Source organism: Pan troglodytes, chromosome 15 (genome assembly GCF_028858775.2).
Source record: "Pan troglodytes isolate AG18354 chromosome 15, NHGRI_mPanTro3-v2.0_pri, whole genome shotgun sequence".
Classification (NCBI taxonomy): domain Eukaryota; kingdom Metazoa; phylum Chordata; class Mammalia; order Primates; family Hominidae; genus Pan; species Pan troglodytes.
The window spans coordinates 72,468,079-72,495,578 of NC_072413.2; the positions used below are offsets into that span (position 1 = coordinate 72,468,079).

Below are 27,500 nucleotides of genomic sequence, written 5' to 3' on the forward strand. Positions count from 1 at the left end.
AGACGTGGGCTCAGCATCAAGGGGCCAGGGCAGGGACAAGCTAGAAGGCGTGTTGGTGGTGGGCAGTGCGTAGGGAGGGACAGGTGGGTGGTGGGGTGGCAGGGCGCCTCCCTCCTTCCCGTTCCTTACCTTGGCAGTGTCCTTTCCTGACCATGATGTAGCCCTGATCACACTCGCAGTGGTACGAGCCCTCGGTGTTGGTGCACTGCCCCCCGCTGCACACCCCTGGCTGCTCACACTCATTGATATCTGTGAACACACAGAAAAGCCCTGAGTCACAGCCAGCCCTGGAGGATGGTGGAGGGGGCGGGGTCCTGGAGCATTCCTTCTAGAGGCCAAGGACAAAGGATGCCATGCTGAGGCCTGGGCAGGGAAGGCATGCTGGCTGCAGCCACAATTGCCTGGAGGGGCTCCTGGGCCAGGTCTGAAATGATCTAGCTCAGGCCCCTGATAAACCTGAGTTCCTTTCTCTCAGGGGAGTCTACTCTGGGGACCCATGGGGATCCTTATAACTGTTTCCTCACCTTCATGCAAGGGCTGATCTGGAGGTGGGGTAGCAGTCCATACAGTATAAACTGCAGAGGCCAAAAGGACTCCCACCCCGCTCCTGGCCCCACTATATCCCCTTCGGGTCTGCTCCTGGAGTCCTTCCTTCCTTCCTTCCTTTATTTATTTATTGAGACGGAGTTTCGCTCTTGTTGCCCAGGCTGGAGTGCAATGGCGCCATCTTGACTCACTGCAACCTCCGGCTCACTGCAACCTCTGCCTCCCTGGTTCAAGCGATTCTCCTGCCTCAGCCTCCCGAGTAGCTGGGATTACAGGTGCCCGCTACCACACCCAGCTAATTTTTTTGTATTTTTAGTAGAGATGAGGTTTCACTATGTTGACCAGGCTGGTCTTGAACTCCTGACCTCAAGTGATCCACACTCCTCAGCCTCCCAAAGTGCTGGGATTATAAGCATGAACCACTGCGCCTGGCCTCCTGGAGTCCTTCCTAAGGACCTTCATAAAGGTTAGGAACCAAGCAGCCAGTGAGGGATTGCGTTTTAGGTAACCATGGATCTGTAGGGTGTGGTTTCTGTCACTTTTCCAAAGTATATTGGTGTCCCATCATGGCTCTAAAGCCCAACCCCACTCACGCCCCTCCACTGCTTAAACTCCTACCAGAGACCCCTGCTACCTCCAGTTCTGTTTGCAGCTTGGCTCACAAGGCCTTTGCCACCTGGCCCAGCTCTGCTGTATTTGCTAATTCACACAAGTCCCTTGGTATAGCCTCAGCTATTGCAGATTTCAGCGGTCCAATCTCCAAGCCTTTGTTCACACAAATGCTTCCACCTGGAGTCTCTTTCCTCACGATGGCCAGCAAATCCCTGCCCCCATTTCAAGGACTGGTTTAATGCATCACCTTTGGGTCCTGTGGGTCCCCATCCCCTGTCCCCACAGTCAAATTAATCAAGGCCTCACCTTCCCACTCTCCCCCTTAAACTGGGACTGATACAAACACTTCACAGAGTCCTCGTGCAGATTAAATACAATAATCCAGGTGAGGGGTTGAGCACTGTGCCCGCCTGGCATAAGGTAAGCACTGCAGAAATGTTAGCTATTATTATCCTAGTGTTAAACCCCATAAAATCCCAGCTCCTCAAGCCTGGCATGTGAGATCTTGCATGACCGGCCCCAGCCTGCTTCTCATCTGTTTCCTGCCACCCGCACCTCTCCTACCCTCGCCTAACCTCAGGACCTGTTCCTGAGCCTCTGCCCACACTGTCCCCTTGCCTGGAACAGCTTCCTACACACCAGTGTGACTGCCTCCCACTTATCTCCAACCCAGCGTCCCCTGAGGGCCCAGCTCTCAGTGTACCTGTTCATTTACTTGCTTCTCCCTGACTAATGGGAACATGCCTTATTATCTCAGCATCTCCAGTGCCCAGCACAGAACCCCAATAAGTGCTTACTGAAGGAATTGAATAATAACCATTTGTTCAAGGACAGTGTCTTCACTTGAGCAATACTTCATAAAACTCCGGTGCACAGCAAAGTCTCTGCCAGAAGGTGGGAAATGCACACTCCTAGGCCCACAGCCAGAGATTCTGATCCTGCTGTACTGGTGGGCCCAGGAACCCACGCTGTTATAGCTCTTCAGGCAATTCTGGAATAACTGGTGTTCACTGTGAGAAGCTCTAATCCCAATGGAAGAGAGAAGGGAACTCATAGACAGAGCCGTATGTGGGAACTGGATGGAGAACTCATTATCCCCTGAGGTCAGGACGACTGTCTGATAGATGGTGCTGGAAAACTCCCTCACTCCATGGAGAAAAATGGAGACGTGAATAGAGAAAGACCAGGTTCTTAACAGCCATATGAAGATGGACTCCAGATGAATCAAAGCATACCATAAAAGGGAAAACTAGAACTCAATTAAGGTATAGGAGAATATCTTTATGACTTCAGGATATGGAAGGATTTCTTAAACAAAGCCCCCAAAACACACAAAAATAAGGCAAAATGGTGAATTTCAGTAAATCAAAATTAAGGATTTCTGTTCCAAGAAATGTAGATAAGCTTAAAGGATAGAGGACAAAATGGGAGCATTGCAATTTCTAAACCCAGCCAAGAATCTAGAATATATAACGGACTCCTAAAGAGCCCCAGGAAAAAGCAGCAACCACCACTGGAAAACTGAGCAAAAATGGGAGCCAGCAGTTTACAGATGAGGAAACCCACAGGCTAATGTATGAAGAGATGCTTACATTTATTGGTAAACATTTACTTAGATATTTAATATGTAAATAATTTATCTTATTGATAATATAAATTATGATTTATATTAATTATATACATTATTTAAATAATCTATAAATAGATATAAATATCAAATCATTGAGGTAATGAGACATTACTTTATGAGACTGGGAAGCTTCAGAAAGTGGGTGTTATTCTGGACAAGGCCTCTTCCAGTGGTACCCAAGCCCCACTGGGAGAAGTACTTAGAGCCAGCCTTGAGCCCCACCCCCGTTCCCCAGCTGCTGGGGCTGGCAGAGACATCTTGGACACCCAGGCTGGCACGGTGGCAGAAACTTGTGTCTGCACCAGTCCTGGTGACACCATTCTCTGCAGCGGCTGCTGCTTATCCCAGGCCAGCTCCCCAGGCTGGGTCTGCAAAGAGCAGTGCCTCTGACCCACAACACCCACCTAGACGATTGGAGCCCAGAGAAGCCTCCTTCCCTCAGCCTCTCTCCTGGCTCCTCCAGCCTGTTCTGAGCCCTGCCCCTTGAGTCAGCTCCCCGGTAGTCAGCTGACCCAGTCACCACTGTTCTGCTCACAGACTTCTACTGGCTACCCCTGCCTGTGAGACAGTGTCCAAGCGCTTCAGCCTGGCACTCAAGACATTTCCCACACTGGCCTCTTCCTCCAGGTAGCCCTGCTCCCGTCATACTGCATTCATGATTATTCCCAGAGCATGCCAGGGAACGTTCACTATTCAGGTCTCTGCAGAGATGCTTCTCTCTACCTGGAATACCCTCTGCTCCCTCCATTCCTATTCACGCTCCATTCCTATTCATGCTCCAACACCCTGTGTGTAAGGGAGTGTGTCTTTGGAAGCAAACCATGCTTTGGAGCTAGAGTGATTTGATTCTGTTTCTAGCTCTGTCACCACTAGGTTTGAGGCCCCTGGGTATTTCAATTCACCTCTGAGCCTCAGTTTGCTAAACTATTAAATGGGGCTAAGGATTTCCATAACATGGAGTTGGGATCGTGAGCTTCATATAACAAAATGCTTGGGACATTGCCAGCATATATTAAGTGCTCATTAAATGGTAGCTATTCTTGGTCAGGTGTGGTGGCTCACACCTGTAATCCCAGCACTTTGGGAGGCCGAGGCGGGTGGATCACAAGGTCAGGAGTTCGAGACCAGCCTGGCCAATATGGTAAAACCCTGTCTCTCCTAAAAATACAAAAATTAGCCGAGCGTGGTGGCGCGCGCCTGTAGTCCCAGCTACTCAGGAGGCTGAGGCAGGAGAATGGCGTGAACCCAGGAGGCAGAGGTTACAGTGAGCCGAGATTGTGCCACTGCACTCCAGCCTGGGTGACAGAGCGAGACTCCATCATAAATGAATGAATGAATGAATGAATGAATGGTAGCTATTTTTATTCTGCTCCATCTCGAGTACCCGAATAATCTCATACAGAACAACTTACTCCTCATCTGGATCCTACAGTGTCACCATTCACACCTCACTCATCTCAGCATCCTCAGAGCTTGGCACAGTGCCTGGCACATAGGTGGTGCCAACGCATGAGAGCATAATGAACACTACCCATGATTCTCCTGCTCCTCCATTAAGTTAGGAGGTCTGCCCCTTCTACTTCCCTTCCCTCCATAATCAAGTGATTGGACCTGGATGGCTTTGGTTTCTGTAGACTGGACCCTTGGGGGATTGGAACCCGAGGGGATCCTGGCAGCAGGAGGGTACACAGCTTCCCTGGCCTCCCTGGGGGTCTGGCCAGAACCAGCAATGTGAGCCCCAAGCACAGGCAGGGTCCCTCTTGAGGTGAAGGATTTACAACTGGATTATGAATCTTAAGGTGTTGCTTAGAAAGTGCTGCATTATATTATTTGTGAACTTAATCATAAAAATGTATGTGGAAAAAAATGTATGTGGGGTGTTTTGCATCATTAAAGGGTTTGTGTTGGGAGCGTATTTATCAAGGGTCCCCTGGCAGTGGGCCACATCTTCCCAGGGAAGTGCAAAGCCCTACAAGTGCCTCCAAGCTGCTGGGGAGCCATGCTCCTTGTTCAAAGGCACACCTACTCCCAGGTCTGCCAGTAGTCCCAGCCTGGCATCCTTATGGGTCTCCCTCCTTCCCTGACATGAAACCAGCTCCTTGTCACTCGGAGTTTGGGGGCCTGCTGCATAATCCTCATCTCCAGCCATGTCTCCTGACCCTGTGACACTCTTGGTTCCACCCACAATTCCTTAGGGCCTCTGCAGAGATTGCTGGTTTTTGGATTTCTACCCCTCCTTGCCACTGGCATAGAATCAGCCTCCTCCCAGATCCAGGCTGGAGTTCTGGTCTCTCCTCCTTCACTCCTTCAGCTGCCCACTCCCCATTCTGCGGCACGGTGTTTGGGGGTGTGAACCCCTGGTTCCTCTTCCACCCCCTCAAGACTGTGGGGCCTGGCCAAGGGCAAGGGCGGGCTTGGCTTACCTTGACACTCCTGTGTCGCCCCTGAGGTGGCCAGAGTGTAGCCAGGGTAGCAGAAGCAGGAGTAGGACCCCACGCGGTTGATGCAGCGCCCTTTTCCCTTGCAGGGGTCCCTCAGACACTCGTTGTCATCTGACCAGAAGAAGGCAGGGAGGGAGGTCAGGGGGGCCAGCGGTGCCGTTCTTTGGGCACCTACCAGCAACCTGCCCACACTAGGGGCTGGGCAGGGGATGGTGCTGTGTGGCAAGGAAGGGGTGAGGGAGTGGAGGAGGCTGAAAATCTCTAAGGCTGGAAGCCATAAAGTCAGCCCAGTGGGCCCACTCAGGCACCAGAAGCCTGGGGTGACTGCCAGCCCCTCCTATCTGCCCCTCGACTCCTTCCCCCAGTAGCCTCATGATTCCTTTCTCCTTTGAAACCACAATGGATATTTCTCCCTTATTTGAAAATATTGGGGGGAGGAGGAATGAGGTCCACACTTGATGATTTATCTTAGCCTCAGACCTCCCCCGACGGATGACCCTGGTGGAGACATTTGCAACTGGGGCAGTCCTTGGTCTGCTCTCCAGACAGCAAAATGGCCAGTTTGAGGGGTGGGCTGATCTCAGAGAAGAGGGCTGCCAGGCACAGGCCAGGATGCATGCAATGGGCTGGCTTCTGTGCTCCTGGAGTCCTGGAGACTCATCGGATGGGGCTCACCGAGACTGGTCTTCCCCTGAAGGTTAAAGTTAGCTTAGTCCACAGGGACTGTGCTCCTCCTAAACTCATCAACCACCCAGCACTGCCTGGACCTTCTGCTTCTTCCTGGACTCTCAACTCGGCCTCCTAGCCCCTGCTCCCATCTACCCCAGCCGCCAAGTAAGCCCAGGGCACCCAAGTGAATACCTGTGCAGTAGGCCTGGCTGGGGTGCAGCCGGTAGCCGGGGCTGCAGACACATCTGTATCCATCGGGGAGGTTCACGCAGGTTCCAGGGCCACAGACGTTGGTGGCTCCAGCAGCGCATCTGTCAATGCCTGTGGGAGACAGAGCAAAACAGAGGTTATGGCAGGGTGGGTGCTGGACAAAGGCAGTGGAGCGGGGTGGGGACAGTCAGTGGCCAGGGTCTAGGGGCCTCAGAAGGCCAACCTTAGCCAGGCCCTCCCTCCCATACCCATGCACAGCTTGGCCTTGCATAAGACCCTAGGGGACCTCTGCCCAGCACCCCGAGCCCTACCCAGGATGGAGGTCATAGTAGGGCATCCCTCTCACCGAGATCTAATGGGTAAACCATATTTCCAGCAAATTTCCAGCAAAACCCCTCCATCCTAGCCCCACCCCGAAAATGGGCCTGACTCCTACCCAGTGCCCAGTGCCATCCCTCCCTGCAACTCCTGCCCAGTTTTCCCTGGACAGACAGACAGACCTGGTGAGTAAGGTGCTTGGGGAAAACTGCCAGGGGAAAATGGGAGGGGTGGACTGGGGTCAACTGAGCAGAGCCTTGAAAGCCACATTGAGACTGGCCTGTAACAGGGATTTTGTGAAAGGTGGGGGTGGGTCAGAGCAGTCCTAGAAAGGCCACTCAGGCAACGAGATGATGGATGAACTGGTAAGGGAGGTATAGTGGGTCCTTACAACCTGTTGAAATAATTTAAATGAGGGTCTGCCTTGGGTGGTGGTGATGGGGTGAGAAGTGGGGAGACAGGTGCAGAATTGAGAAACAGTTTGGAGGCAGACTCACTGGGACTCGGGGTTGAGGCTGTGTAGACAGCAGAGACTTTAGCTTTCTGAATGGTATCCCTAATACTAGAAAAGTACCTGGCACTTAGAACATGCCAAATGAATAAATGAATGAATGATGCTTTTGCCTTTGTGTCCACCCTGAAGTCTTTGCCTGAAGCCCACATGCTCAGAGGTCCCTGCCCTGCCCCCATAGCTTGGGAGAAGCTGAAGACCCAAGGGAATGGGTTGGGGAGTGGTCTGTACGTGGGTATACAGTGGGGCTTAACAGTCTGCCAGATTGTACTGAATTGAATGTGCATCCAAGGCTACCCTCTCCCCGGGCCTGGCTCTAAGTTTGTGTCAGCCTTGGGGGTTGTGGGGGCCCTCAGCTGGGTCCTAAATGTCTGCCCAGAGGGGTGAGGTTACAGAATGGCAGAGGAGAAGGGGGATAGGGCAAAAGGCTGAGGCTGGTGGTTGCGGTGGGGACACTCATCCACATGCCAAGAGCTGCTGCTGAGCTTGGCCTGCCCCCTGCCCCCTGCCCCCTGCTTCCCATCCCTTCCTCCAGGTCCATTTTCCTTGTCAGAAATTCAGCACTCCTCTGCACACTCTGCCTGCTGAGCAGAGGCCAGAAGGGGATGCTCCCTGGAGCAGCGCTTTGAGCCCAGAGGAGAGAGGTCCCAGGAGAGGTCAGTGGGGTGTACCTGGGAAGGCTGGACCCCCACTCCCCACTCTCTGGACTGTTCCACCAGGCGCAGGGGCTTTCCCTTTGCTGAAGGAAATCCAGAACCCCCTGACCACCCTCACCCCCAACACAAGGTGACTAGGTCTCTGGACCCAGTCGTAAGGTTAAGAGAGCAGGAGCCCCAGGAGCGGGCACACACGTGTACAGGGAGCAGCGGCAACAACACCCGCCTTGCTTCTCCTGCACCAAGTCCCCAGACAATGAGCCTTTAAGGAGGGCACATTCCAGAGCAAGGTGGATTTGCCAGGATCGCCCCCACACCCGCCCCTCGCCCCCATCACTGTAGCTGACCAGAGGGAGAGGAATGCAGGCTTGGTTAAACAACCTTGAGAAATAGAACCATGTTCCTTCCCGAAAATCAGCCCTCCCCGTGGGCAGGCAGCTGCTCGCTGCCAGGCACTCTGCTGATTCAGGGGAGTGGCCTGGAAGAGCCAGGACCCCAGCGGCCCTCACTCCCCATGCTCCCCTTCCTCGAGAGGGACCCCCAGATTCTCCTGGAAGACCCCTGGCTTCCCTCTCCCATGGTGTCCCTTCTCTTCCCCCTTCTGGGCTTGGGCAGTGCTCCAGACAGGGCTCTTGTTTTCACAAGAGGGACCCTGTGTTCTTTGTAAGATGAGGCCAGGGGTGCAGAGCCCAGCTGGGAGCCTGCTGGAGACTTTACCTAGTTGGAAAGGCGAGGGGGCATTCCATTCATGCCCCTGCCCTGGAGTTGGCTCTGGACAGACACAGCTCACAGGGCAGGGTGCAGGGAGCCCCAAAGGTCTGGCTGCAGCTACCTGGGGTGCTCAGGGTCACCAGCACATCGGTGGAGGGGGTCACTTGTTCTTCCTGTATCTCTGGAATCCCCTGTTCAGGCATTGGTGGGGTTGTGGCATTCCCTGTGGAGGAGAGAGGGGAAGAGGTGGGGTCGTGGCCCCTTGGCTGGCCGTGGCCCCTCCCTCTTCCCTGGTGCTCAGACTCCCAAGAACGAAGGGTGAAGCCTGGGGTGGGTCACTCCCATGCCTTCCAGTCTCCTGAAAGTTGATCTGGCCCCACTTAGAGAATCTGAGAGCTCTAACAGGCGTTGGAGCACATCCAGTCTAATCCTCCATTTCAGGGCCAGGAGACTGAGGCTTGCCGAAATGGTCACTTGTCCAAGGCCAGCCAGCTTGTCGGAGGCACAGCTGACACCTGGGTTTCCTAATTCCCACTTCAACATTCTTTCGCTTCTGCTTACAAAGCATTTCACAGCTTACAGAGCTCTGCCACAAATACCAACATCTTATTTGCTTTGAGAGTCTGCAAGACAGGCATCAGTGTCTTCTACCGTTTTACAAGAAGCATGAGCTCAGCCTTCCAATGTCTGAACCCAACACCAGTGACAGGCAAGTAGTGGTTTCAGGACAAGACCTCTTGGGGGAAAGAGTCTAGCGACCCAGCCAACTACCTGTTTCAGCTAGTGCTGTCTCTTTGTTCTGATTTATGTGCTAAGTGGTGCCATGAAATTTGCAAAGAGTTCTGTGGCTAGAAAACTATCTGTGAAGCATCATGGGGTCTCTCGCTGACTTCACAGCACCTTAGGTGTATAGAGAGCTCCCAGAAACAGCACTCACAGGCCATGTCCTTCTCACCCACCTCTGATGTGTGTGTGAGCGTGAACCAGCTCACACATAGTAACTCCACTCCTGATTAGGGGCTCTTTCCCTCCCTTCTCTTTTGCCTAGGAGCCACCAGGAAGAGGGACTCACCTGTGACCCAGGCAGGTGCATGGGTGACACTGGTCGTGACCTGCACAGAAACAGGAGAAGGTCACTTTTGGCTTCTCTGCCGTCCCTGTGATGTGCCACCTTCCACCACACTGACCCCCATCTCCGGGCTTCCTACCAGGAGCTCATTCATGTTTTCATTCATTCCAGGTATTGATGAGTTCTTACTCTATGCTGGGCATTCTGCCAGGCACTTTACACCCACTCACTTCATTAACCTTCTCAACTATCTTATGATGGGAGGTTGAAATGATTAAATGAGCTGATGTACATACTATGCCAGCTCAGTGTTGGGTCCATGGTAGAAAATCAGCAATTTGGTGTCAGCTATAACCCTAGCATCTCAACACAGTAACAGAAGCTCTGGAGGTTCACTAGAGTGCCTGGAGCCACAGGGCCAGAGTGGGGAAGCTGGGACCGCAGGTTATACCTGGTGTCCCTCAACATAGCCAGTGGACAGAATTTGCTGAGAGGTGGGGATGTAACAGGAGAAGAGTGGGCAGAGGGTGAAAAAGGCCCTGGAGGCTGGCTGCATCTGTGGGGACCGGAGTTAGAGCTTTGGCCTGGGGGGACATCATATGGTGGCCCAGGGACAGAACAAGGCACCCGGAAGAAACTGTATTTGGGAACAGTCAGGTATGCAGGCTGGAGGGGCAGGGGACAGAGTAGGGACTGAGGCTGATGAGGGAAGAAGCAGATCCCCTCTTCTGGAATGCTTTCCTGGGACGACACCCAGGTTTTCCCAGGGGAATCTTGGGCACAGGGAAGGGAGTTGGATGCACCTTTCTCCGTGAGGTGGTTTGAGGCTGTTCACAGCTGTGCCCACACTTCCCTGTACACCACTCCCAGAGGGACCTGGAGGTTCAACTAAACCGGCGCAGAAAGTGCCAGACCCAGAATGAACTGGAAGCAGCTCCACACCTCGTCTGCAGTGCTTAAAGCTTGAGTGACAGCCAGGCCTAACAGGACATGTTCCTACTTCCTTTCTGAAGGGGCCCCAGCCCATCCCAAATGGGAAAATGCTTGCACAATGGCTGCTCCATAAACAAGAGCTGTTGTTGTCACTTTCTTTAGGGTAAAACTGGGTCTTTGGATCAATCCTCCCACTTGGTCATCTCTTCAAGTAAAATCTAACAGATAGTCCATCTTTCTCCCTCTCCTCCCTCATGAGACACTGCCCTGGGGCCTGAGCTGCTACCAGGTCCTGCTCTCTGCCATGCTTGCCCGGCCCCCTAGTGGGAGGACGCACTCACCTGGCCAGCCTGAGAGTCACCTGGAAGGGAAAGGTAACAGCGTGAGCTCAGGGAGGAGGGTCTGGCTGCCTTCTCCCCTCACCGCCACCTGGGCGGCTTCACAGTCTGCGCCCCAGACCACATCCCCAGCAGGGCCAGCAGCACAGAAAGCGTGGACTCTTCTTACCTGCCTCTGCCCCATCACCCCTGTAGGGACTGGCCACCACAAAATTCCAGAACCCCAGGTCTGGAGGGCCTGAAGATAGCTTAGTGAAGCCTCTCACTTGGTAAGCGGAAGGCCCTGCTTTCCTGTAAGGCCTCGGGTGACAGGAGTCCCACCTGCTCCCGGACCTGTCCACCCCATCCATTCTGGAGTCACCTCCTTGCACTGCTACCTCCTCCCTCCCATGCCTCCCAGCCAGGCTGGGTCATGCAGCCCCCTGCCCTGGGCTTTGGGCCAGGGGAACAGTTTGAGGAAGGAGTGGAATTGCTCCTGGCTTGGCCGGTGTCCTGTGTCCACAACAACTGGGGCTCTGTCCTCACTCTCCTGTCTATTCCAGATTCCTGGAGCAATTTGACCAATCACATAGTTTGCTGGCGCTATGACGTTCCAGGCCTCCTGCACTCAGTGTTACCAGTGACCTGGGCATGACTTCTCCATGGTTTTCAGGGCACTTGCAAGGAGAGCCTCATACCCAGCCTCCCTCCAGCCCCGTGCCTCTGGGGTCCAAGGCCGTTGAGCTGGAGTTAGCACTCTGACTCCAAGGCCGGGCCAGGGGTCTGGCATGCAGGTCCCCAGGACCCACCTGCCAGCTATTCAGGCCTGCAGCAAGCACCGGCCCCAGAAGCTGCATGGCCAGAGGGCAGGAGATGGAGAGGCCTGATCGCTGGGGTGGGGGCTGCGGCTGATCTTTCCCACCTCCACAAGCAACTCCCTGGGGCGTGGGCACCTCTTGACCCCATATGGAAGAGGAAGTGGGTGGGACCAGGCCATGAGAGAAGGCTGCCAGGGTTGGGTGCTGCTGCTCCAAGCTCCCTTTCCTAATGCCACAGAGATGGGATGCCCAGGGACCCAGGATTAACACCCACACTTCTCTGAGGTGCTGGAAACTTAGGGGAAAGGAAAATCCCTCAGGCATCTCCCCCAGCTCAGATACCCTTGTCAGGGATGGTCCCGGCCTCAAGCCAGGTGTCCGTGACGACCCGGAGGGGCTGCCTCTCTGCTGGCCCGGGCAGTGCCCCGCTGCTCCTCTGCCCTTGCTCCCTTGGGGGCCTTGCCAGTTCCTCCTCCTCGGCTTTCCTCATGGATAGGCGGATGTCGGAGCTCGCGTAGGTGTAGCCATGGCCGGCAGGGCAGATCTCTCTGAAGGCCTCTGCAAAGCCAACAGCCAGAGGACAAACTGAGAGGTGCTGTTCTTGCAGGAAACCAGGGCCTTCCTTTCCCTCCCTTTGGGAGACACGGCAATTGTGGCAGCAAGGAGGGAGGGAGCCCCAGGTTGGGATAAGCACGTGAGCAGGCAGGGAAGGCTACTTCAGTCTTCCAGATTGAGGGAAGTCTACCCAGGCCTGGCAACATGGTCACTGGCCTTGAGCCCCTGGGCAGTGAAAGCTGGGATGGGAACAGGAGGTTACCTGTGCCAGGCAGAGGGCATTTCTCACACTCGCTGCCCCATGCTTTGCCCACGCGGCTGCAGCAGCATATCTGCTTGGTGATCCGCTGGGCCAAAGGCAGGGTGCAGGTGCCAGGCCCCAGCGACCGGTAGCACAGTCCCTGCAGCATGGAGATTGCCTTGTCCGCTGCAACAGACACAGCACGTGGAGGTGGGCAGGTGGCCAGTGGGAGGGGAACGCACAGCTGGGAGGGCAGTGGATGGAGGTGTGGCTGGCCACATGCACTCAGACTGGCCTGGCCCATATCTCAGTTGGGAAGTTTGGAGCCCTGCAAATGCTCACAAGAACTTTGGGAGGAAGAGGCGTAGTGGAATGTTTCAGCACCTGCCCATGTTGTGTGCTTGATGAGACTCGTGACTCCCCACCTGCATGTGGAGAACCTGAGAGCAGGGAATGAGGATGCAGCTGCTTGTCTCCAGTGCTGAGTTTAGAAGTGTTTACTGAAGGCCCCACGTGTCCCTAGGGCTGAGCGGGCAGCAGTATGTCCTGAGGACCACAGCCTCCCTGGGAAGATGAGGCAAGGTAAGGAGCTAAGGCCTGATGGGGAGCTCGGAGGACAGGGACCCTATCTTGGGTCATTTCTGTCATCCAGGCACCTCCCATAGTGCCTGGTGCATGCAAATGCTTAGTAATGCTTGTTGAAGCTATGCGTAGATGGCTAGGTCAATGAACCAATCAAACACAGAATCAACCAGCCAATCAAAATACTGAGGGTCACTGTGAGTTTGAGCTATGCTGGGCTTAGGTCATAGCAATGCCACCATCCTTATCTCCTTTCTTGTACTTTGAAAATAAATATTAAAGAATAGTTTCTGTATGTTATCTCAATGGAAGACGAGGAGGCCATGCCAGGTTGGAAGAGTCTGGAATCCGTAGAGGGCTGACTGGATTCTAAGAGGAGGAGAGTGGGCTGAAGAGGACATCAATCAAAGTTTAGGAATGAATGATTCTAGGGAAGTGCTGGTCAGGCCCAGGACGCAGCAGACGAAGTTCAAATCCCTGCTCCACCATGAACTACAGACCTCCCTGGGCCTTAGCTTCTTCACGTGTAAAATGAAGATGAGAATGATGATTCCATGGCAGGGGACACCTGTATTTCTGCCTGCCCAGAGTCTATGCACCATATTCTCGTATCATCACTCTGGTTCTCCTACAGGAACCACCCTTTCCCACCCTTGGTCCATATGACTGGAGTGGAGGCTGACACCTTTCTGGCTGAAGGCTTGTGGTCCATACCCCTGGTTACAGTGATTGGGTCAGGGATGGGCACTTAACCAAGGAGGCCCAGTGATAATCAGCTTTGAGACTATTCCTGGGTTATTGGGGAAAAGGGGCTCATTTTTTATTGAGTTTGCAAGGCTGAGAGGGTGTAGGCCTAGAGCATCTGGTGACCACCTTTGAAGGAACCATGAAACTCACACAGAGGAAAGAGCAGGACATGCCCTGCAGACACTGTGGCTGCCTAGGTCAGCCAGCCTGAGGCCATACCACGTCTGCACTTCCTAGTTGTGTGAACCAATGCTTTTGGTTTTTCTTGACAAGTCTTGTCTATTGCCCAGGCTGCAGTATAGTGGCACGATCTCGGCTCACTGCAACCTTTGCCTCTGGGGCTCAAGCCATCCTTCCACTTCAGCCTCTCAAGTAGCTGGGACTACAGGTGTGCACCACCACACCCGGCTAATTTTTAATTTTTTGTAAAGACAGGGTCTCACCATGTTGCCTAGGCTGGTTTTAAACTCCTGAACTCAAGTGATCCGCCTGCCTCAGCCTCCCAAAGTGCTTGGATTACAGGTGAGAGGCACTGGGCCCAGCCCCAGCGAATTCTTTTTTGCTTAAGGCAGTTTGAGTTTGGTTTCTGTCACTTGCAATCCAAAGACTCCTGATTAATAAACTTTCTTCGTGGTATTGTCGTGGAGATTAAATAGAGTGAGGTGTGTGACAGTGGCTTGTTAAAGGTCATGTGCCCGCCACAGGTAAATCATCAGCCAGTCTGTGAGCCCTGGATCTCCAGGTGCAATCTCTGCTTCTAGCAGCCCCTTCCATTGGGACACTGTAAGGAAGGGCTCTGTCCCTTTGAACCCCAGGGTGGAGATGACCCAGGTGGGAATATCAGGAGGCTGGGGCAGCCCTGTAGACTGCCCCACTGGACCTGGTCAGGCGGCAGGGAGGGAAGGAGGCAGAACTCAGAAACAAAGGGAAGAGAAACTTCGTGCCACCCCTCCCACTTACAGGGAGGTGAATCACTGTAGGAGGCTGGAGGGAGTAACACCAGGGACAGAGAGGGAAAAAAGGACACTCGAGAGCCATCTCTGCTTCCCTGTATTAAGAGTCTCTTTCTGGGACTAATAAATAAGTCACCTTGGATGTCAAACACACCTCTCTGGTAAAGGGATCTTAAGTGATGTGGAGTAGAAGGAAGGGTGTAAGCCTCTCAAGGCCTTGATCACCTGCCACTGCCACCATGAAGGTTTCTTGAGAGCGGTCTGACATGTTCTCCCCACTCTGGGCCCCTCACTCTCTGGGCAACCCCCTCCTATAGCTCTTGCTGTCTTCTCTCCCTAGAGCCACTGGGTTCAGTCTCTGGGTGGCACTGGAGTCTTGTCCAACCCCATGGCCCTCCCAAACCCAGTACCAGAAAGTTTGCAGACTGAGGGCTTGGCCGGTTGCAGGGAGCTCTGCTGAGCTGGGCGTGGCCCATCCAACCACGGCTGCTGCCTCCCAGAGGCCAGTTGGGACTGGTTTTATTCAGCTCTGGTCAGGCCTTCCGGCCCAGGGAAAGCCCTATCTGGGCTGTGGTGTCAGTTCTGCCACTGGGGGCTGCTGCCAGCCTGGGCCTCTCACCCTGGAAACCACAGAGGTCTCTGGAAACAGGGCTGCCTGGCATACATGCATGTACATACCTGGACACAATGCTAATGCCCACTATGTGTTCACAGATGAGGAGAAACTTCAGAACCACAAGGGGCCACAGGATTGTGGAAAGGCCCTCGGGTCGGGCAGCAGCTCCATGAATGCTATGGACAGCCCTTCTGGAAAGGTCACTCAGCAGCCAAGGCTCAGCCAGACATCAGAGCAGAGGCCACCCCTACCACCTCCCGCCACCAAAGAAAACGAGGCTACACATGGAACAGAAATGATTAGAAAGGAAAAAAAATAAGAAATAGAAAAGACGAATTCCAAACTGCAAAGGCCTGGAAAAAATGCCTAGTGTAAAAAGTGAAGTAGTAACCATCTCTGTTCCAGCAGGATGGGCTGATCAGGTTTTTCACATTGGGCCCAACTCCAGGTTGAATAGCCGACACAGGCCCTGAGCATGGCGTGATCAGGTCTGGGGAAAATTGCTGCCCTGGGCCTGGCCTGTGGACCTGAAGTGTCCCATCTTGTCTCCCACTGTCCACCCCCACCCCTTCCCTGCCAGCACTCACACACACAGCGGCTCCGCGATGGATCCAGCATGAGGCCAGGTCTGCATGTGCACAGGTAGCTGCCCCTGGTGTTCACACACTCCGCGTCCTTGCACAGGCCCAGGGTCAAGCACTCATTGATATCTGCAGGGTTGGAGGAGATGACCAAGTGCCCGCCCCACGGAGGCCTGATGGAGCAGAGGGGCTGGGCAGAGATCTTCAAATACTCTCTCCAGATAAAACAACAACAAAAGAGCTGCTATGTATTCAGTGGGATTCCTCTCCCTGTGCCTCAGTTTCCTCATTTGTAAAATGAGGATAATGATAGTAACAACCAGATGGTGTTGTTAAATGGATAAGATCAAATTGCAAACCACTTTGTCCAATAAGTGGCATGTAACAATGATCATAATATTAAGAGCTAATGTTTATTTATTTATTTATCTATTTTTTGAGACAGAGTCTCGTTTTGCCACCCAGGCTGGAGTGCAGGGGTGTGATCTCAGCTCACTGCAGTCTCCGCCTCCCAGGTTCAAGCAATTCTCATGCCTCAGCCTCCCGAGTAGCTGGAACAACAGGCGCATACCACCACATCCAGCTAATTTTTGTACTGTATTTTTTGTAGAGATGTGTTTTCACCATGTTGCCCATGGCTGGTCTCAAACTCTGGGCCTCAAGCAATCTGCCTGCCTTGGCCTCCCGAAGTGCTGAGATTACAAGCATGAGCTGCCTTGCCAGGCCTCAAGCGCTAGTGTTTATTGAGCACCTATTACATGCTACGTACTCTGCTGGGTATTAACATACAATACCCCATTTAATTCTCACAAACAATTTTATCAAATAGGCCCACATGTCCTCATTTTACAGGTCCCAGGAATAGCCAGGTCACCCACTGGCACAGAGTCATTCAGCTGGAGAGTGGCATGTTGAGATGCAGACAGGAAACAGATCAGGGGGACTGTGTGGGTTGGAAGGTGGAGAAGGGGCAGCCAAGTCCCTCCTATTCAGCCTTCCTCCAGAGGTCCCTGAAGCACCTCTGCAGGCCCCAAGACCCTGGGAGCATGTCTGCAGTGAGCTGGAGGAGGGAGGACCCTGGTAAGGAAAAGGAGGCAGAGGCTGGAGGAAGGCACTGAAGGGGAAGGGGACAGCAGGGGTCACAGTTAAGGGTGTGCAAAGGTTGAGGGTCAGAAGGGCACATCTTCGGGTCCTCCTGAACGCCCTTCCTTGTGCAGGCTGCACGCATCCCCCCAGAGACCCATGGAGGCTCATGCTGTTCTTCAAATAAGGGAGGTGCACTGGTTTCTTCTGTGACCTCAAAGGAGGAAACCCCCTTTTCCTGCTGCAAACTTCTCCCTGCCAAGGGGAAGTCTCAGCCCTCACAATCTAAGATATGAGGAGTCGGGGGCCATCTTGATGATGGCACTTCTATTGATGGTGGTGATGGCAGCAGAGATGATGAGCATGAATTGCTTGTGAGGGGCACCTGCCTCCAGGCCAGGCGGTAACACGGGCAGCCCTGTGTCTGCAGAGCCAGGTCACCCACCGGTTTGGGGAAATTGGCACTGGGCACAGGAACGAGGGACTGAAAGGTGACCCAGCCTGAGCACCAAGGGGCACTACTCCTTGGTAGGATGCCCCATTGTGGCAGGGTGCCAATAAGAGCTGGGAAGGTGCTACTGAGAAATGGGAGGGGGCAGTGATCCATATGCATCCAGACTGTGGCCACAGTGGGATGTGGGCCTCCATACCCAAATCTGACTTGCTTCCCTCTGCTTCTGGGTTCCCTGTCACTTCTTAGAGGGAGGCTCTAAACCCTAACATGGTATCCAAGGCCCTCTACCTTTCCCCAAAGCCTGTGGGTAAACAGGTGGCTCTGATGAGACACTGGCAGACATGTGGCATCTCCCGTGTGTACACAGGCCACGTACACAGTACTTTCTGGGACACTCCAGACAGCACAAACTGTTCTTTTGCTTATGGGGTTCACATTGCCTGGAGAGCTTGCATCCTCTTAGTTGGCCAACGTGTACTCATTTTTAAAGTCTTGGCCTTAGGTATCACCTTTTCCAGGGAGCCTTCCCTGATCCTTCCAGTCTGGGAAGGCGCCCCCACCATGGGATCCTGTAGCACTCAGGGACTGCTGCTTTCTCTCAAGAATGCCCCGCTCATTAGACATGATTGTTCAGGGGTCTGTCTGCACTTGGGGCAGGACTGTCTTCTCCATCACTGTGTACTCCTAGCACAGTGTATGTAGCCCATAGTAACCTCCCCTCCAATACTCTGTGGAAGTAGGAGAGAAGGATGGAGAGAGAAGAGAGATGACGCATGCGGGTGCAGAGATGAGCAGGTCCCTTCGCAGACACAGAGACCACAGCCACATACATGGGAAGGGGAGGTTTCAGGGGCAGGGCCTCCTGAGGGAAGGTCCTTTGGTGTCCTGAATCTTGGGGCTCAGTAGAGGGAGGGCAGAGAGCCCATTTGAGATCCTGAGTATAACCTTAAAGCTCCAGATTGGGAAACGTACCAGGAGGAAAAGCAACTGGTGACCGTTTAGACATGAACAGCCCCGATGTACCCTCCAAAGGCAAAAATACATATTTCTCCCTACATCCACTGTCTGCTTGGCCCTCAAACCACTGGCTCCTGAGGGAGTCTGACTCTGGACTAGGCTGGGCCAGAGACCTGCCCTTTTGCTTGGCCCCAGCACCTTTGCTTATCCACAGGCTAGGAATCACTTCTGCAGCCTGGCACCCCCAAGGAAGACAGCCCAGCCATGCAGAGCTTCCCCAGACTCCTCTCTCTGAAGCAACCTCCAGGAGGAGGGCACCTTGGAGGCCATCTGGGTCAATCCCCTGTCTCTGACCCAGCTCCACCCAAAGCAAACCATACAGACAACTGTTTGTCCAGTTGTCAAAGCTCCCCACAGGGAAGCCACCTTGTTCCCCACTGGCCTCTGCCAGCCCCAGGAGCCTGTCCCAGGCAGGAAGCCCCCGTGCTCCCCGTCCCCTTTCCTGGCTATGGGTTGAAGCAAGCGGGAGGGAAGCCTGAGTAGCTAAAGGTTTTCAGTTGGGAAAAGCCCACAGAGGCCCCAACAACTCAGGCTGACTTGATTTCCCACCCTAGAGCTGAAATTCTTCCCATTCCAGGGACACCAGCTCAGGAGAAAAGTGGAAGTGCACAGACTGGGGTGGCCCCTTCAGACACAGCCCCACATAGCCTAGAGCCCCTAGCCTGTGTTCCAGGTGGGTGTGGGTGGAGATGGGGACGAGGGGAGGTGTCGGCCCCCTTGGCTTCCTCTGTCACTCTCAAGCAAGTCCCTGGATTTCCTTAGGCCCCTGGAATCAGCAGCCCCCCACCACTCCCCAAAGCTGGGGCTTAGAGGGACTCAGTGGAGACCACTCGGCCAGTGACAGACACCCCTCCTGTCTGGTGCTGGGAGTGTGCCCCGGCATCCTTGAGCCCAGCCCTGGCCCTGGGGGTCCTACCTTGGCAGTGAGTGAGGTTCAGTCTCTTGTACCCCTGAGGACACTCCAGCTGGCCATTCTCAATCACCGGGGAGGCTGAAGAGTGGAGATACGGACAGGTCTCACTGGACGGCCCCTGGGCTCCTCTGTCACCCATGCTGGGAAGCGGGTGCAGTCTGGATGTCCAGCCCACCCGGCAGCAGTGAGCCCCAGCCCCCGAAGCCATCGCCCTGGGCAGCTGTGCTTCCTGGTTCTCACCAGACTCCTCTCAGCCCACCTCGCTTTTATTAAAAGCAGTACTAAGTGCAATAAGACAGGCACAGAAAGACAAATATCACATGATCTCACTTACATATGGGACCTAAGAAAAGCAAACCCATAGAAGCAGAGTAGAATGGTAGTTACCAGGGCCTGGGGGAGAGGGGAGATATTGATCAAAGGGTACAACATTTCAGTTAGATACAGGAGGAATAAGTTCAAAGGATCTGTTGTACGACATAGTGACTATGGTTAATAACAGTGTCTTGTATTCTTGAAAATTGCTAAGAGAGTAGATTTTAAGTGTTCTCACCACAAAAAATAAATATATGAGGTAATACACATGGGTGCAATTTAGCCACTTTACAATGTATACCTATTTCAGAACAACAGTTGTGCACCAGCCAGGCGCAGTGGCTCATGCCTTAATCCCAGTGCTTTGGGAGGCCAAGGCAGGTGGATCACCTCAGGTCAGGAGTTCGAGACCAGTCTGGCTAACATGGTGAAACCCCATCTCTACTAAAAATATGAAAATTAGCTGGGCATGGCAGCACATGCCTGTAATCCCAGCTACTCAGGAGGCTGAGGCAGGAGACTCGCTTGAACTCAGGAGGGGGAGGTCGCAGTGAGCTGAGGTTGCGCCACTGCACTCCAGCCTGAGTGACAGAGCAAGACTCCATCTCAAAACAAACAAATAGTTGTGCACCACAAATATATACAATTTTTATTTGTCAATTAAAATTTTGTTAATACTAAGAAAAATGTATTATATACTTCACATACATAGTTATTACATATAGTATCTACTATACTACATGCATGTTATATATATAACATGGGTTTTATTGTTATTACTTTTTGCTTTTTATTTTGAAATACTAAAAATACACAGATGTCTGATTGCAGATTGACCAACAAGGAAATTATTCTCAGTATTTTTATGCTGATACACATCCTGCCTTGAAATCACAACATTCCCCCTTACTTTACAAAGAAAAAAAAAAAAAAAAACCAAAGAGTTGACATTAAATAAAAACAGGAAAAAAATCTCCATTACTTTGGAGGAACAGACTAGTGTGCCAACCCTCTTGAAAAGCTCTAGCAGGAGGCATACTTCTGATCGCCACCTGTCTTCACAGGAAAAGGCAGGGGAATACTATCTTTTGTGGAACAAAAAGAGAACTCAGCTATAAGTCTGACAATTCTTTTGCCTATAGATAACCAGCAATTCTAAGCAGGCACGAGCAATTGCCACAGACCTTATTCCATACAAAGTTCCATAAATATACCACGATATTTCAAAGGTCTTGCTCTATAAAGGTAGCTGCATGATGGCTTCCTGTAGCAATTTGCCGTCTTCTAGCTTTGACTCCTTTGTGGCAATAGCTTGTCTCTGAATGCTGCACCCTCCATCTCTGTTACCTTATCCCAATTCCTTTTTCTCCCAGTCATAACATCAGTAGCTACACTTTCAGTGTTGTTTGCTAAAGCTTATCGTCATCCAGGAAGTCATTTACTGTTGAGAATGTATGTCCACTGGTTCATCCTTTAGTGGTTTACAAAAAGAGAGTTCTTCATATTTTTTTCTTCTTCTTCTTCTTCTTTTTGAGATGGAGTCTTGCTCTGTCGCACAGGCTGGAATGCAGTGGCGTGATCTCGGCTCACTGCAACCTCCACTTCCTGGGTTCAAGTAATTCTCCTGCCTCAGCCTCCCAAGTAGCTGGGATTACAGGCATGTGCCACCAGGGCTGGCTAACTTTTGTATCTTTAGTAGAGACAGGGTTTCACCATGTTGGCCAGGCTGGTTTCGAACTCCTGACCTCAGGTGATCCGCCTGCTTCGGCCTCCCAAAGTGCTGGAATTATAGGCATGAGCCACCGCACCCAGCCTTTCATATATTTTTATTGTTGAAATGAATTCTTGCAAATACCAAGAGGCATGTTAGAGATATTTATCCTTTATCCAATTGTACAGCAAAGTTTGAGTGTCTTGGTGGTTTAAAATGTTTTTCTAATCAAGATAGCTATTATTTCACCATTAGCTGCTCTCTCTGGGCACTTACACACTTAGCGCAAGGTTTGTTATTAGTAATGGCCTACATCAATCTGTATTTCATAGAGTCTTCTTGATCATTTGGATCCTGGGGTACTTGGGGGTCACATCTGATAGGTCATCACGATTTTTACTTTGTAATAAGGCTGAGTGACATGGTAAGACCCCCTGAGAAGGGTCGGCATTGCGGTTTTTAATGATTGCTTGTGATTATGGGACTAGTGTCATTTTGCATCCACAGTTTCTTTGCAGGAGCTTTTAAGAGCCACCTCTCCATTTTGTGTGGGTTAGTTTAGTTAACACCAGAATACATAACTAAAAAATCCAGTAAACACAGCACTGTGAACTGCACTGTGTTGCAATATGCCAAAGACAAATAGAAGGAGGCGCCACATTTTCTTGGAAGCCCCACTCTTCCCTGAGGACACACTGTGTGCCAAGCATGACATGTGACAGCCTGACATAGGGACAGACCAAGTGAGGACATAAATTAGTAACGCTTAACTTTTTTAAGATTAAAAAATGTAAACTGAAGTTCAAAAATGTTTTCCTGCCAGGACTGGCCCGCTCCAGATTTGCACGTTCCATGTAGGGACCAGGGTCCAGCCTAGAAGGCCACTCTTGTGGAGACACACGGGGATTCTGAAAACGCTGAGAAGGAGATGGAAAGATGAGAGTGAGGCTGGGAAATGTGCACGTCCCTGGCGTGGGGCCTGGTGGTATAAACTGAGGACAGAGAGGAGGGAAGAAAGAGAAGTCCTTTGGAGAAACTCAGAAGGCAGGCTGATTAGATGCAGCCTGTGAACATTATGAGGAGCAGAAGGTGGGAAAGAATGATGCAAGGCTGCTGCCAGAGGGCTGAGGAAAGAGACCAAGTGCACATTTGTCCAGTGCTTCAGAATTGCAAGGCCATGGGTACACATGGTCATGTCTGTTTCTCACAACAATTATGCCCTAAGGCAGGGACCGTCATCCCCATTTTACAGATTAGGAAAGCAAGGCTCAGTGAGGGGTAAGTAACTGACCCAGGTAACAAAGCTGCTGGAGCAGAGGCAGAGTTGAAATCGGGCCTCTAGCTGTGAAGGCCACATCCTTTCTCCTACCTTCCACTGTGCTTCTCTAAGAGAGAGAGAGAGATCAGGAAGAGCTGGGTGAGCCAGCAGGCCAGAAAGGTATCAACTCTCTAGATGTCAAGAGGGAGAAATGATGTTGGGCATGGTGGCTCACACCTGTAATCCCAACATTTTGGGAGGCCGAGGCAGGAGTGTCCCTTGAGTCCAGGAGTTTGAGACCAGCCCGGACAACATGGCAAAACCCCATCTCTACAAAAAAAATAAGATTAACTGGGCATGGTGGTTCATGCCTGTGGTCCCAGCTACTCTGGGGGCTGAGGTAGGAGGATCACTTGAGCCTGGGAGGTCAGGGCTGCAGTGAGCTGTGACTGTGCTATTACACTCCAGCCTGGGCAACAGAGGGAGACGGAGACTGAGAGGGAGAGGGAGAGGGAGGAAGCAGAGGCCCCTGCTTCTTTAGTGATCAGAAGGGGAGCAGCAGAGAGCTTGGATGAGAGCAGGAAGCAAGAGTGGAACCAGCTGCTGGCACCTGCAGAAAACTGTGAGAACCCGAGGAATGAGTGAATCTCAGAGGAGCTGGGTCCACCCATTAGTCTGGATACATGTATGTGCTTTTTATATAAAATGGTCTCCTCCTTAATAAGGGGAACCTGCCCCCCTGCTGGCCTGAAGGGAGTGTGCTGCGTGGGCAATTCTTCATGAAGGCAGGCTTCTAGAGGGAAATAAATGCCAAGCCACTGTCTCTGGGGAAACTCCCATTTTTACCAACAACCTCCACCCCAAAACCAGGGCCCTCAGCACCCCTCCTCACACCTCTCAGAGACAGTCTATAAGGGGCTAGTTCCTAGCTTCTATAAGACCAAGTACAGCATTGAATCCAAAAAATCAGGTTAAGGCCGGGCATGGTGGCTCATGCCTGTAATCCCAGCACTTTTGGAGGCTGAGGCGAGTGAATCACCTGAGCTCTGGAACTCGAGACCAGCCTGGGCAACATGGCAAAACCCTGTCTCTACCAAAAATACAAAAAGTCAGCGGGCATGGTGGCATGAGCCTGTGGTCCTCGCTACTCAGGAGGCTGAAGTGGGAGAATTCTTTGAGCCTAGGAGGTAGAGGTGGCAGTGAGTCGAGATCATGCCTCTGTACTCCATGCTGGGCAACAGAGTGAGACCATGTCTTAAAAATAAATAAATAAGGCGCAGTGGCTCATGCCTGTAATCCTAGCACTTTGGGAGGCCGAGGCGGGCGGATCATGAGGTCAGGAGATCGAGACCATCCTGGCTAACATGATGAAACCCCATCTCTACTAAAAATACAAAAAATTAGTGGGACGTGGTGGCGGGTGCCTGTAGTTCCAGCTACTTGGGAGGCTGAGGCAGGAGAATGGCATGAACCCAGGAGGCAGAGCTTGCAGTGGGCCAAGATGGAGCCACTGCACTCCAGCCTGGGCAACAGAGCGAGACTCCATCTTAAATATATATATATATATATATATATAATATATATATATATATTATATATATATATATATATGTTAAAAAAATATATATTTAAAATATATATAGGTTATATATATATTTTTTATATATATGTAGGTTAAATTCAGGTTAAATCTCCTTGGGAGAAAGTGGAAGTTTAGATGGCCATATGGCTCAGGGTGAAAATTCAGCAGCCAGTGAGCTTTGTGACAGGTGAAGGCAGGTGACACCTGTCACCATCCCTGCCACCCACACCAGGTGTCCCTCTTGCATGCTCCCAATACATATAGCCCTGCCCAAGTCACAGCACTAGCTTTTGAGCTGAAAAACTCAGTTCATGGTGTGTCATGGCTGCCTGTTTACTTTTCCATCTCTCCACAAAGCATAAGCTACGTGAGGACAAGGACCTTGTCTTCTTCTTCTTCATCACTGTTATGTCTCTGGTGCCAAGCATGACACCTAGAGCTGTGTGGGCACTCAGTCAAAATAGGAACAAATAAGAAGACCAAACACTCAAATGGCACTTACTATGGGCCAGGCCCTATTATAAAGGCTTTACACGAATTAACTTAGTTAATGCTCATAAGAGCCCTTGGAGAGTCTTACTAATATTATTCCCATTTTATGGATGAGCAAATTGAGGTTCATCCATAAAATGGATGAGGTTATGAAACAAACCCAAGGTCACCCCGCTGGTGGACAGAGCTGGGATTATGAACTCAGGCAGTCTAGCTCCAGAGGAGAAATTCCGAACCATTCTCCCCACTGCCTCCAAATAAATAAATTTGTGAAAAGCCTTAGGGGTGTCTAGGCAGAAAACCCTAGGGACCAATGGAGGTACCTGCCCAGTAGAAAACCTAGCACCCTTCCTAGGAAACCTCTACCCTGTTTTTAAATGAGGGGTCAGGAGAGGGAATAAGAAAAAAAAAAAGTAGGGATACTCAGAAGGAGGTCAGAAGAACTGATCAGATGCCTGGTAAGTGCTCCACGATGTGCATAACCAAAGTGCCGGGCAGAACTGACAAAGGAAATGGTGTAGAACTCATCCTACCCCTTGTGGCTCCTCAGCCAGATCAAGGTTATCACAAGGGGTAAGGGGTCAGAGAGTAGAAAGAAGAGAATCTGTGAGACCTGGGGAGAGAGAGTGGCTAAGCTGTGACTCCCACGGATGCTTCAAGGAGGCCTTGCAGGGCTGCAGTGTCCTTGCCTTTCAGACTCTTAGACTTGGGAAAACCAAAGCAGCTGCCCAGGATCAGTGGGGACCAACCTGAACTCCAAGGAGTTCACATCACAAATGCCCATGAAGCATGCAGGACGGATGTGGGGAACCTTCCTGGTAAGGACATCGGGACATATGGTCTTCTGATTCCCTGGCCTCGGCCCTGTCCACCCTCTGCCATGCCTCGGTTGCTCACAAACTGAAGAAAGAAGCAGATGGGCCCCTGGCTGCAGCCTGCCCCTGCCCTGCTAACTCTCCCCCTTGGCTGCTGGGACTCCCAAGGAGGCCTCAGTAAAGGCAAACTAATTTCTCGAGACAGTTTTGGCGCTGACTCCATGAGTAGAGCTGTGGAGGAGAAAGTGAAGAGTGTCTGGCTACAGGGCTGTTTACAAGCTGTGCCAATCTCAGCCTGCGACGACAGGTGCCTGCAGCAGGGAGATGTGAAAGGTCCCTACCACACAGCCCCTCTGCCCAGGGACAGACACATACATGCCTGGCGAGGCCAAGCTCAGTGCCACACGGACGCGTGAGCAGGCTGGAGCCTTGCCCCTTTGATTTGCAAACCTCAGAAGGGCAAGCTGGAGAGAAAATTCTACTCCCCCAGTAGGAGTGCAGGTGCTGGGGCAGCCAGACCCACATCTAATCCCAGGCTCCACTCTGACTACCTGTGTGACCTGGGGCACATTTCTTAACCTCTCAGCCTGAATTTTTTTTTTTTGAGACGGAGTCTAACTCTGTCACCAGGCTGGAGTGCAGTGGCGTGATCTCAGCTCACTGCAATCTCTGCCTCCTGGGTTCAAGCAATTCTCCTGCCTCAGCCTCCTGAGTAAACAGGATTACAGCCACGCACTGCCACATCCAGCTAATTTTTGTATTTTTAGTAGAGAGACGGGGTTTCACCATGTTGGCCAGGATGTTCTCAAACTCCTGACCTCGTGATCTGCCCATCTTGGTCTCCCAAAGTGTTGGGATTACAGGCGTGAGCCACCGCACCTGGCTGAATTTTTTCATCTGTAGAAGTGGGGACTGGGCTGGGCACGGTGGTTCACATCTGTAATCCTAGCACTTTGGGAGGCCAAGGCAGGCAGATCACGAGGTCAGGAGATTGAGACCATCCCAGCTAACACGGTGAAACTCCGTCTCTCCTAAAAATACAAAAAATTAGCTGGGCGTGATGGCGGGCACCTGTAGTCCCAGCTACTTGGGAGGCTGAGGCAGGAGAATGGCATGAACCCAGGAGGCAGAGCTTGCAGTGAGCCGAGATTGCGCCACTGCACTCCAGCCTGGGTGACAGAGCGAGACTCCGTCTCAAAAAAAAAAAAAAAAAAAAAAGTGAGGACGAAGACTCAGCTTGTGGAGTCATTGTGAGGATTAGCTTTGCTGAAACAATAAATGTCAGACTGAACCTTGCAGATGCATGTCACAAACCCTATAGAGCCTGCCTGCCTGCCTGCCTGCCTGCCTTCCCTCCCTTTTTCCTTCCTTCCTTCCCTCCCTTTTTCCTTCCTTCCTACCTTCCTCCCTCCCTCCCTTCCTTCCTCCCTTTCTCCCTTCCTTCCCCACAGTCTCAAGGCTGGCATGCTGGCCCACTGTCCCTCACTAGCTGGGTGAATTTGGGCAGGTTACACAACCTCTTTGAGGCTGGGTCTTCTTATCAGTAAACTGGAGATGATAAGTCCCTCTTCATGGGGTTATTATGAACACGAAATAAGCATGTACAACTCTGAGCACAACACTTGTCCCATTTTAGGAATTCTCATAATGTCCATTATTCAGATTTCCCTCCTTGGTGAAGGACCAGTGGGGCCCCCCAGTGATTATGGACATTCTGCCCAAAGATGGCCTCTGACTGCCTCCTCAGAGCAAGATAGAACCAAAGTCACCACAAACAGTGAGGTCGAAAAAGAGTCTGGTCAGACCCCTGGCTCAGGCAGGTGCCACCTAGCCACCCCTGCCCCAGCCCTTCCTCCGCTCTCCGGGCTAGAGGTGCCACATGTCAGTGACACCCACCCCTGCTGGGTTGGGAGGGTGCTCACTTAAGCCTGAGGCACAAGTCATTCCCAGCAGGCTTCAAGTCCCTTGGAAGAAGCTCTCAGAACATCTCTGAGCCAAAGAGACACTGCCTTTTCAGCTGACAACTGGAATTCTGAAAATCCCATTTCTTTAGAGTAGGGGACTGGGCATCTCATCCAGAATCCCAGAGAACAGGAGCCCCACCCCAGCACAGCTGTTCCCCAAGCCGGGGTCCTCCAGTTCAG

General features: G+C 52.1%; 1 protein-coding gene across 2 annotated transcripts in view; it reads right to left on the bottom strand.

Moving 5' to 3' along the window:
• Positions 1 to 27,500, bottom strand: part of LTBP2 (latent transforming growth factor beta binding protein 2) — a 113,690-nt gene that overhangs the window by 18,499 nt on the left and 67,691 nt on the right. For both annotated transcript variants that reach the window (XM_063793715.1, XM_016926412.3), the window contains exons 9-18: positions 19,187 to 19,261; positions 15,723 to 15,845; positions 12,259 to 12,423; positions 11,784 to 11,999; positions 10,648 to 10,667; positions 9,377 to 9,416; positions 8,426 to 8,527; positions 6,091 to 6,219; positions 5,212 to 5,340; positions 130 to 249 (exon numbers count right to left, since the gene is read on the bottom strand). In XM_063793715.1, the coding sequence (XP_063649785.1) occupies positions 130 to 249; positions 5,212 to 5,340; positions 6,091 to 6,219; positions 8,426 to 8,527; positions 9,377 to 9,416; positions 10,648 to 10,667; positions 11,784 to 11,999; positions 12,259 to 12,423; positions 15,723 to 15,845; positions 19,187 to 19,261 (1,119 nt within the window). The remainder of the gene's footprint in view (positions 1 to 129; positions 250 to 5,211; positions 5,341 to 6,090; positions 6,220 to 8,425; positions 8,528 to 9,376; positions 9,417 to 10,647; positions 10,668 to 11,783; positions 12,000 to 12,258; positions 12,424 to 15,722; positions 15,846 to 19,186; positions 19,262 to 27,500) is intronic.